Below are 11,101 nucleotides of genomic sequence, written 5' to 3'. Positions count from 1 at the left end.
GGGGTCAGGCACAGCCAGCCCAGACAGTTCCCCATGAGGGGAAAAGCAGGCTGTGCTCAGGCCCAGTCCTTGCTGCTCCTTCTTCCCTTGCCAGTGCCTGCAGCCTGGGCTCATAGCCCCGGCCCAAGGACAGGGCCTGCCTCTAGGCAGCCTCCTGGGCCACAGCCCCTTGGGTGTCCACACCCCAGCTGCTGTCCCTAAAAGCCACTTAGGCTGAAGCGGCAAGGCTGCTCCCCCATCCCCTGGATGATGCTGCCATAGGCTGCTGCCTGGCTAGCCACCTCCATCTGTCTGTCTGTCTCTCCAGAGGCTGCCTGTCTGGCCTGTGACTGGCCTCCCTGAACCCAACCTGGTACTGCTGTCCCCGGAGGCAGTGAGGGTGGGTATGGACAGTGGGGTCCACCATATGCCACCCCAGGTGGGGTTTAGGGGTCACCCTATAGCAACCAGGACCACCCAGGACCTGCCATGCTATAGCTTTGAGGCCATACCAGAGACGAGGGAGGTGGCTGGAGCGGAGACCCCCCAGACCAAAGGGAAGGGAAGGTAGGGACCCCTGATCCCTTGGGTCAGGAGGCTTGGAGACCTCTTCCCCTTCTGTAGAACAGACACTCCCAGATCAGCCTTCTGCAGCCCAGGACTCAGCCTGTGAGTGAAGATGGATGGGAACAGAACACCACTGGAGGGTGGGGTAACCAAGGGATGTGGTCACAGCCAGGGGCCAGGAACACTGCGCCCCAGAATAACAAAGGAGGCCCCAAAGCAAAAGAGAAGCCAAGGAGGTACCAAGAAAGGTTAGCAGAGTAACAAAGCCAACATCAGAGTAACAAAGGGGACAGGTAGCAAAGGAAGTGGATAAAAGCAACAGAATAAAGGCAGCAGGGAACCACTCCGAAGGGAGAGCAGGAGTGAGTGAGAGGGAACAGGGTGAGTACGGAGCGCCTGGGGTGACAGAGGTGAAGCAAGGTGACCCAGCAGCTCTCTGGCCAAACTCTCCCAGGCCTCTTCCTTCAGCCGCACTGTGCGGAGGTGCGAGAAGAGAGAGGCCAGGCAGCAAAGGGAAGAGAGAAGCCTGGGCAGCGGCCCGGAAGTGTGCACTGAAAGGTGTTTGGGCTGGAAGCTGTTTGGGTCGCTGGGGAGGGGCTGGGGGAGGTGAGCACGAGGCCAGCAGCAGGCGGGAAGGCAGGCAGGTTGCAGGTGAGCAGAGGTCTGGGTGACCCCCACCCCCTCACGCTCCTGTGGTCACCCCACTCCTGCCATCCTGGTCCGCTGGGATGCGACAGAGGGAGAGGAAGTATGTCAGATCTTCCAGTCCTTCTCTCCCCTAGGTCCACCTGGTGTAGGATTGTCCTGTGCTCCTGTTTGGGGGGAGGGGGTTTCCTCTGACCTATGAACCTACCTCCCTGCGGAGATGGGGCAGAGCCTGGGTCTGGGCAGAGACTCTTTTGGTGTGACCATGAGCAGAGGCCTTGTCACCCGAAGAAGGGCCGGAGCCCCCTCCCTAATAGGCATTAAGGGCCTCGCGCGATGACCAGGCGTCGCTTACGACCCTTTCCTTTAGACTTCGCCAGGCCTCTCTTCAGAGCCCCATATTGGAGCAGGCGGGACCAGCACAACGGGAAGAGAGATGAGAACAAGAGACCCAGAGATGAGAGGGAGAGAGAATTGGAGAGGCTTCGAGGATCGAAGAGTGCGGAAGTGCATAAGGCCCGTGGTCAAGGACTCCCAGGTGGACTGCCCCGCCCACCCTGGGATGGCCCCGCCTATCTCCTCCCATCGCCAGAGGAGCGGAGTGCGACTGTAGCCGGGAGAGCGGCCGCGCAGCGCCTCCTGCCGGCGATGAGTGGGATTACATCGTCCGGGGAGCTGCCCTAGGTTCCACCTCTGTCTCTGACTGGTCCAGCCCTGCCGAGTGGGGGATTGGAGTGACACCTGCGCCCTAGGGCTGCTTGCACTGCAGGAGCATAGGACCGCCATGGGGGTGGTAGCAGAGAAGCTGGGCCTCTGCTGAGCTCCTAACAGGCTCTGCTTTCTCGTCTTGAATCTGGCACCAACCTCTCTGGACTGGGGTATCTTCAGGCACCATGAAATCTAGCCCCTCACCGAGTGTTCCAGCACTTGTGACCAAACATTTGCAGGCCACTTGGTGCCAGGCCCTGGCGAGCACTGGGGAAACATCACTGAGACCCAGGGAAACAGATTTGTGTACCTTGGCAAGGGGAAGCCCAGGGCTGGGGCAGCCTCCAGGAGGGGCATTTAACATTTAACCTGGCCTGGGGCCCTGGAGTCCTCAGGCAGGGTGAACCACAGGGCTGTTCTGGAATCTGCCTAGAGTTCCTGCAGGCTGTGTGGGGAAGGGGAGGGAGGAATGAGACTGTGGAACAGGGCCCGGCCTCAGAGCATGGATTTCATTGCATGGGTGGTGGGAGCCCTTGAGGTGTTGTGGACTGGGGGTGACAAGGTCAGGACACCCATGTTTTGAAAGTCCAAGTTCAGTGAGGAGCAGGGGCGAGAGCACTGGTGGAGTTGGGGGAGAGGAGGTTGACCTCAGTGGTCTGTGACTTCCCCCAGCGCAGATCCTAGAAGAAAAAAATACTGAGTGGAATCGGAGTAAATAAATTCTGGAGTCCGTAAGAATTGGAAGGGTGGAGTAAAACAGAGTACCCATATTAGCAGACCATGTGGAAGAAAGATGCACCCAGGAGACGAGAGGAAATTGCCAGTGGGAAGAGGCCTCCAGAGGGTGCTTCCAGAGGGCCAAGGAGGTTAGTGTGGAAGCTGGCTCCATGTGGGCACCCCAAAACCAAGAGCTAGACAGACATGAGGCCACCCCTCCCCTGTCCTTGCTGGGTGCCCCAAGGGCAGCCTTGCCACATGGCCAAGGGAGGACTAGAAGGGCAGACAGCATCAGGGCACAGTGACCAGGCACTTCGAGGTCCAGGACAGTTGTGGGAGTCTGAGACCACACTGAAGAGGGTTGAAGGGGGAGCAGAAGGGTGGAGTGAGGGGGGCACTGGAAGGGGACCCAGGTGGAGGGAGGTCCTTGCTATTCAAGATGGCAGAGCACATTTATATGGGGGGACTGGAGACAATAACTGGAAATGCAGAAGAGGATAAGAAGTGGAGGGTTTCCTGATGAGGAAAGGGGGTCTCAGGTGGAGGGACCCTTCCTCCCTAGGGAGAGATCACGGCCATAGCAATGAAGAAGGGGGCCAGGTGTTTCCCACTTTGTCTCTGGAAGCCCTTGGCTGAGGGGAGGGAGGGGTTCCAAGGAGATCTGGGTTTGAAATGAATTCTGGGAGATGGGGAAAAGACTGGATGGGCTGCCAGGTCTTAAGGTCCCACCCCCTTGGGGAGGACATTCTCCCCATGCTGGCCAGGGGGCATAGTGAGGGGACCTCCTGTGGGCCTCCTAGGAGGCTGGAGTAGGGGCTCCAGCTCAGCGCGGAGGGTGTGAGCTACTGCTCTCCTCCTCCTGCACACCTTGGTAAGTGGTAGCAGGACCCAGGGTCTGACTGCCCTCCCCCACCGTGGGATACCCCTCCCCTCCTGGGGGACTCTGGGACCTGGTCTAATGACCTCACACCCTAACAGGAGGAGCAGCACTGGCAGAGAAGGGAGAAGGGGACCCAGCCCCCAGCAGAGTCTGCCTCCGTCCCCCATTCTGCCCCGCAAGGACACACAGATCTCGGCTGTTGGGGGGAGCTTGCCCGGGCCAGCTGGAGGGCTCCTGACATTTGCCAGGGCGTGGGCGCGGCTGTTTGCGCCCCGAAGCTAGATGCAAAGTACACATCGCGGAGGAAAAGGGTCAAACACCGGGGCGCGGCAACTAGGCAGGTTTTATTGACCAGATGGCCGGCCTGCTGGCAGAAGACATTCCGCCTGCGTCAGGCGTGGGGGCGCGGGCAGGGGCTGCGATCAAGACGGCTCTGGGGAGAGGCGGCGGCTGGCGAAGGCGGTTCCCTGCGCAGACCATGACTGAGCAGGAGACACTCCGAAGGCTCTGGAAAGAACAGAGAGGACCGTGGGAAGAGGGTTGTGCGACCTTCACTACCGCTCCCCTGCCTCCCCAGGCTGGAAGAGTAGGGACTGCCCCAGGAAAGCCTTCCTCTACTGGGAGTTGGGGATGGAAAGGTTGTAGGGTGCCCTGTGGGCAGGCAGACGTGCGCTCCGGTCTCAGATCTCCCGAGACACCCTCGTCCACTGCTGTCCCCGTCCCCTTCCTCTCCCCGCGTACCTGGCCTGCTCTTCAGAGGTCCAGGAGTAGGATCCCAGCCGCAGCTCCGGTTGGGGCGCGGACTTCGGGGCGCGCAGGCTGCGAGGCGCACTCACCGGGAGCCCTGCGCGGGAGCTTCTGCGTCGCACCTCCCACAGTTTCTGAACTCCGGAGGGAAGCAACAGAGCATCGCGGGCGGCGGGCCCCCCAGAGACGGTGCTTCTGGCAGATGGCCCCTGGGGGGACACGCCCAGGCCGAAGCCGTCCCAGGCAAGGGGCCCGGCAGCCGGTAGCAGTGCGCGGCGCCACACGTAGGGCGAGCGGCGCAGCCCCATTAGCAGGCCCGCGGCGCGGCCCACCGTGTAGTAACGGGGACTCGACACGTGCTTGTACCAGGCGGCGGCGGGCAGCGGCAGCAGCAACAGCAGCAACAGCAATGCGATCAGCCAGCGGCTCGCAGTGGGCCCCCGCCCGGGGCTCCGCACCCCCGTGCCCCGCGCCAGGGTGCTCACGTTGACCGCTGCCCGGAGGGCGGACCAGAAACTGGCTCAGTCGTGTCTGGGCGCGCAGTGTCGGGAAGCTGGAGTGCGGGGGGCTACAGGCTAGGACTTGGTGCGGGTGGGTCCAGCTATAACTGCTCGGTGGCCCCGCCCCTGCTCGCCCCCGCGGTACCTGAGGGGCTCCCCAAGGGTAGGGGGAGGGATGAAGTGAGAGGAGGAGCCCAGGCTGCGAGGCAGGGACGTGTGTTACTGAAGCACCCTCGCTGAGTGGGCCTCTATGTAGAGTTCATCTTGACGCTCTGCTTGGGGCTCCCCTGCTCCCCTCTTTTAGCCCCCCTCTGCCTCTTCCCCCTAAAGAGAGGAACTTCCAGGCATAGGGATGGGGGGACAGGATGTTCCCTGAGCCAGAGCTCTTGCAGGTGGGGCACAAGCAGAGCAAAGACAGGGAGGCCGGCAGAGCCCTACTGGGGTAAAGCAGGAGAGCTGATTGATTGGTGGGGGCCCTCTGCACCACTCAAGACCCCTCTGTGTATGTTCCCCCTGGAGGGTTGTTCCCTGTCCTCGCCTAACACAGCTATCAAATCTGTTCCCACACCCATTCCTCTCCTCCCTAACCCCTAGCTTCTCCCCAACAACCCACTTCCCAGCTGCAGCTGGATGGATGCTTGCAACTGCAAGTTTGGCCGCATCAAACCCTCTCTGAAACTGTGGTTAGGTTAGGCTCCCAGAATAAAGAGTCAGCCCCTCATACTGCCTGGGAAGGATAAGCTCTGCAGTCTTCCAGCCTCCTCTTTGGTTATGATCCCCCCCAAAACCACTTTTTCTGGCCAGGGCAGTGTCAATTCACTTGCCATACCCAACAACCCATGAGTTTGCCCACCTCTGTGATTCTGTGCCTGGGACATCCCATCCTTTTCAATCTGGCAAACTCCTACTCATCCTTCAGGATCCTGCTTAGATAGCCCTTCTCTGAATAGTCTCCCAGAGTATCCCTCTGTGCCTGCCTGGGCTTAATAGCCCCCTTCCAGAGGACAGGGCCTGACCCATTCTTGCCTGAGTCCTAAACCAGGGAGGATGCAGCCCTCAAAATAATCACACCTCACCCCACCCCCCAGCAACCGCACCACTCACGGGGCACCTTCTAGATCCCAGACACCAAGGATCCTGAAATATCTTATTTTGATCTCCAAACAATGCCACAACGTGGGACAATTATTGATTCTATCTACGAATGAAGAAACTAAGGCATGGGGAAAATTGACTTGTTCCAGGTCACCTGTTGGGTAAGCACTAGGGGGAGTGGGGCCCAACCTAGACCCCCAGCCTGAGAGTTCCAGTTTGGGGACCCCAGCTGCAGTGCTCAATGGAAACCTCCCATCCCCCTCCGCCTGTCTCTTCAGCAAAAAGGAGGGGTGATCCCGGGGGCATGGGGGAACACAGTCTGAGTCTGTCCTTCCTCTCAGACCTGCATGTTGGAAGAGGAACAGAGGGGCTGAGGGGTGCCGAGGACGGTGCCTGCTTCTGAGGCATGAGGGGCAGAGAGATTCTGGTAATCCCCTGGGGAGCTCTAGAAGCAGCAGCAGCAGCAGCTCTCCCCACAAAGGCCCTGCAGAGCTGCTGAGAAATGTGTCCTGGAGCCCAGTGACCCAGGCTTGATGGTGGTGGGTGTGGGGGGAGGGGTAAGTGCCTCAACCTCTTCTGCCTCAGTTTCCTCATTTGTAAACTGGGGATAATCCCGGTCAGCTTGCTGTGAGTATTAAAAATACAGGCTGGGACTTCCCTAGTGGTGCAGTGATTAAGAATCTGCCTGACAGTGCAGGGGACAAGGGTTCGATCTCTGGTCCGGGAAGATCCCACATGCCTCAGAGCAACTGAGCCTGTGCCCCACAACTACTGAGCCTGTGCTCTACAGCCTGTGAGTCACAACTACTGAGCCCATGAGCCACAACTGAAGCCTGGGCGCCTAGAGCCCATGCTCTGCAATGAGAGAAACCACCGCAATGAGAAGCCCGCGCACCACAACCCCCCACTCGCCAACTAGAGAAAGCCTGCACTCAGCAACAAAGATCCAATGCAGCCAAAAATAAAAATATAATAAAATAATTTTTTAAAAAAAAGAAAAGAAATTCAGGCTGGGGGACTTCCCTGGTGGTCCAGTGGGTAAGACTCCACGCTCCCAATGCAGGGAGCCTAGGTTCAGTCCCTGATCAGGGAACTAGATCCCACATGCATGCCACAACTAAGAAGTCCGCATGTGAAACTAAGACCTGGCGCAGCCTAAATAAATAAATAAATATTAAAAAAAAAAAAAATCCAGGCTTGGCCTTGACATCTTGACACTGTGCCTGGCACACAGTAGGCGCTCTATAAATGGCGTGGCTACCATCTAATTGCTGTTGCTGTTCTAGCGGCTGCCTAGTCCCCTAAATTGTCAGAGAAATCCCTTTGATGGAGGGGTGACAGCGCTGGGACCAGGAAGGGAGGGGGTACAGAGGAAGCCACCTGCACACCTGGAAGGGCCTGGAGGACCGAAGGGACCAGTGGGCCGAGTGGAAAGCTGCCCCCTCCCACCTCTGCCTCACTCTTCTGGGGCCCCTCCACCTTGAGAGCTGCCTGGAGTGCTTGGTGGGCGGGCAGTATGGCACAAGCGGGCTGCCAGGGTCCCCTGGCGCTGCTGTCCCCTCCCTAATAAGGGGATGCAGAGGACTGCAGCCTGGGCAGACAGGGAGCTTCTGCAGGGAGAACGTCATCGATGTGAAATCTGATCAATCATGGCCTATGCTGTAATGGACGTTTCTGCGCAGTTGGAAAATTTAAGAGAACTACAATTAGCAGCATGGTAAATCTGAAAACGCAACGTTGAGCAAAGAAAAAAATGCTCTGCACGATGATACGTTTGGTGTCTGAAGTTTAAATACCGGCAATCCCTCCCGCTTGTTTATGACTGCGAACCAGAGGGAGTGAAAATGTCAGGGTGCAGGTGAAGGATGAAGGCCACATTAGGACAGAGCAGGGCGGCTGCCTGTCAGCTGGAGGTGTGTGGAAGGCAGGCAGGGAGGGAGCCCAGGGCTGGGTAAGGGAGAAAAGCACAGAACAACTTGATGGTCCCTGGTGGCTCCTAGTTTGGGGTGCTCAGGAAGAGGGGCTCTGTGCTTTACCTAGCCCTGACCCCAGGGGCCCAGGGACAAATGTCTCTGCCAGCCCTCCCCCACCCAGGACTCTGGAGCCAAAGTCTATTGCCAGAGGAGGTAGTGGCCCTAATGGTCCATGAGAGCTGCCTTGTCTTTCTGGGGCTCACCACTCCTTTCACCCACACACAGCCCCTTCCAGAAGCTGACTGATCATGGCTTCTGACTATTTGCACACCACCTCCCCTGACACTGGACCAAGCCCTCCAGAGACTGGGACCATGTCTGCCTCATACTCATGGCCCCCATCCCAGGCACAGAGCCTGGCTGCCAACAGGAACCCCATCCTAATGACACAGTAAATGTGGAAATCTCTCCGTTTTGTCATTTTAAAAATTATTATGTTTTATAATATCAAGGTCATATACGTTATAAGTCAAATGCTAGTATAAGGGACAAAATAAAGCTGTCTCTGTTCCACCCTTTCACATCCTCATCCTGCCCTCCAGGGGCAACTACTTCCAACTCTTTCAGCTATTTTTCCTAGTATTTGCCTCCATATTTTGAAATCATAAACTTAACCGCTACTCTAAAAATGGGTGGTCTTTTTAAGGAGGTATAAGATACTTTGAGTAAAGTATGCACATCTTAACAATTGCATTTGTTACATATGCCTACACTTGTGTGCCCACAGCCCAGATCAAGGTAGAAAAGATTTCAGCTCCCTAGGGGTCTCCTTTACGCCACTTCCTAGCCAGAAGCCCCAGAATAACTCATCTATCACCTTGGATCGGAATTTTCTCAACCTCAGCATGGTTGGCATTTGTAAGGCTGTTCTGGCATGGTAGGATGTTGAGCAGCATCCCTGGCCTTTACTCATTTGTGTAGGCAGCAAAATAGCCCCTCCCCAAAGACATCTATGCCCTAATCCCTGGAACCTGTGAATATTTACTTTACATGGTAAAGGGGAATTAAAGTTGCAGATAAAATTGAGGATGCTAATCCACTGAATTTAATATAAGCAAAGCACCCTGAATTATCCAGGTGAGCCCAATGTAATCTCAAGGGTTCTTTAGCGTGGAGGAGGGAGGAAGAGTCAGAGAAGGAATGGTGACAATGGAAACAGAGGGTGAAGTGATGTGCTTTGCAGAAGGAGGAAGGGCCACGAGCCATGGGATGCAGGCTCCCCCTAGAAGCTGGAAAAGCCAAGGAAATGGATTCTCCTCTAGAGCCTCCAGGAGGAATGCAGCCCACCTGCACCTTGATTTTATCCCAGTGAGACCCATTTTGAATTCCTGAATTCCAGAACTGTAATATAATGAATTTGGGTTGTTTTAAGCCAGTGTTTGTGGTAATTTTTTTACAGCAACAATAGGAAACTAATGCATCAGTAGATGTCAGTAACAATCCCACCCCACTGTGACAACCAAAAATGTCTCCAGACATTTCCACGTCTCCTTGAAGCCAAAATCACTTCCAATTGAGAAACATAACTGAGATTATAAAGTGCTGCTTTAAATTTACCTTTTTTTTTAGGCATCAAATGGCTTCCTCCTAATTTGTTAAATTTATTTATTTATTTTTGGCTACGTTGTGTCTTCATTGCTGTGCGCGGGCTTTTCTGTAGTTGCAGAGAGCAGGGGCTACTCTTCATTGTGGTGTGCAGGCTTCTCATTGCGGTGGCTTCTCTTTGTTGTGGAGCACGGGCTCTAGGCGCATGCGCTCAGTAGTTGTGGCTCACGGGCTGTAGAGCACAGCCTCAGTAGTTGTGGCACAGGGGCTCCGCAGCATGTGGTATCTTCCCGGACCAGGGCTCGAACCTGTGTCCCCTGCATTAGCAGGCGGATTCTTAACCACTGCGCCACCAGGGAAGTCCCATGGCTTCCTCCTAATTTAGATGAAGCTTTGGCTCTCTCCCACCCCAGTCACCTCACTTCTCTTCTCTCCATCCTCCCAATATGATTTTATCATAATTTTTGGTTGACACTAGTCAGCATTTATATTATTCTGACCATGTAAATATTACTCTCTGCTGAGCCAAGTAGTGTACTATAATTACATTTTTTTCTTGTTGATAGCTGTCTTATTATTTTTCTTTCCTTGTTTTTCTATATTCTTAGTTTGTTATTTCCCCCCAAATGCTCCAAGGAGCTCCAAGCTCCTTGCAATAAATTTTCCTGATTCTCAAGCACACAAGGAGATCACCCATCATCAGTTCCTTATTTACTCTGGAAATCTCCCTCTGGGAGCCCTTGGCCTCCTGCTCCAATCTGGACATCCACTCTCTAAGCCTCTGCACAGGCATCATTTGAATGGGGACATGGGAGCTAAATACTTTGTCCTTTTTATGTTGATGGCTTTATGCGTTGATGGAAAGTTATTCTAGGTGTATAATTTGTGGATGGAAATCATATTCCTTCAGAAATTGGAGAGAATTTCTAGCTTCCAGTGTCCCAGGATTGTAAGTCTGATTCTCAATCCATCATACAGGTTTTTCTCCCTCCTTACCCCCTCCCTCCTGAAGCTCTCAGGCCCTTTGCTTTATCTGTAGTACTCTGGTATTCCATGATGATGTCCCTCACTGAGGGTCTTTTTTACTTGATTGGGTCCTTTAAACGTGGAGACTCATGTCCTTCAGCTCTGGCATATCTTGCCTTATTGGCTCTTTGATAATTTGCGCCTCTCCATTTTCTCTGTTCTCTATGAAATTCCTATTAGTTAGATACTACACTGTCTGGATTCAGACTTCTATCTTCTTATTTTCTCTGTTTTCTATCTAGTTGTCTTGGTCGGCTTGCTGAGAGACTTCCTCAACTTTATCCTCCCACTTTGTTCTTGAACTTTTAGTTGTTGTTAGTTTTGTTTTGTTGGACGTGCCATGTGGCATGTGAGGTCTTAGTTCCCCGACGAGGGATCAAACCCATGCCCCCTGCATGGGGAGTGCAGGGTCTTAACCCCTGGACCGCCAGGGAAGTCCCTGTTGTTATGTTTTTAATTTTTAATTTCTAAGGGCTCTTTCTTGTTCTCTGCTTTGTGGTTGTTATGGTTGTTCAAGGCATCCTAGTCTCATTTCATGGAAGGAATATCTTTCTTGTGAATACCATATATATATATATATGTATATATATATATAAATAATATATATGTATATAAATAATATATATATATATATATATATATATATATATATATATATATATCCTTGGAGGGAGGAACATCTCTTGAATCTTTCTCCTCCTTTTTTTTTTTTTTTTTTT

The 11,101-nt window shown here is 54.2% G+C and overlaps 1 protein-coding gene across 1 annotated transcript in view; it reads right to left on the bottom strand.

Moving 5' to 3' along the window:
* Window positions 1-3,918: 3,918 nt before the first annotated feature.
* NPW (neuropeptide W) overlaps window positions 3,919-11,101 on the bottom strand; it is an 11,083-nt gene continuing 3,900 nt past the window's right edge. The window contains 3 exon segments of the mRNA XM_029220835.1: window positions 3,919-4,003; window positions 4,238-4,745; window positions 4,748-4,796. Of these exon segments, the coding sequence (XP_029076668.1) occupies window positions 3,919-4,003; window positions 4,238-4,745; window positions 4,748-4,796 (642 nt within the window).

This window comes from Monodon monoceros, unplaced genomic scaffold (genome assembly GCF_005190385.1).
Source record: "Monodon monoceros isolate NGI ecotype Baffin Bay Population unplaced genomic scaffold, NGI_Narwhal_1 Super_Scaffold_13, whole genome shotgun sequence".
Lineage (NCBI taxonomy): Eukaryota > Metazoa > Chordata > Mammalia > Artiodactyla > Monodontidae > Monodon > Monodon monoceros.
Note: the sequence above shows the minus strand (reverse complement) of the source record. Positions and strands in the feature narration are given on the sequence as shown.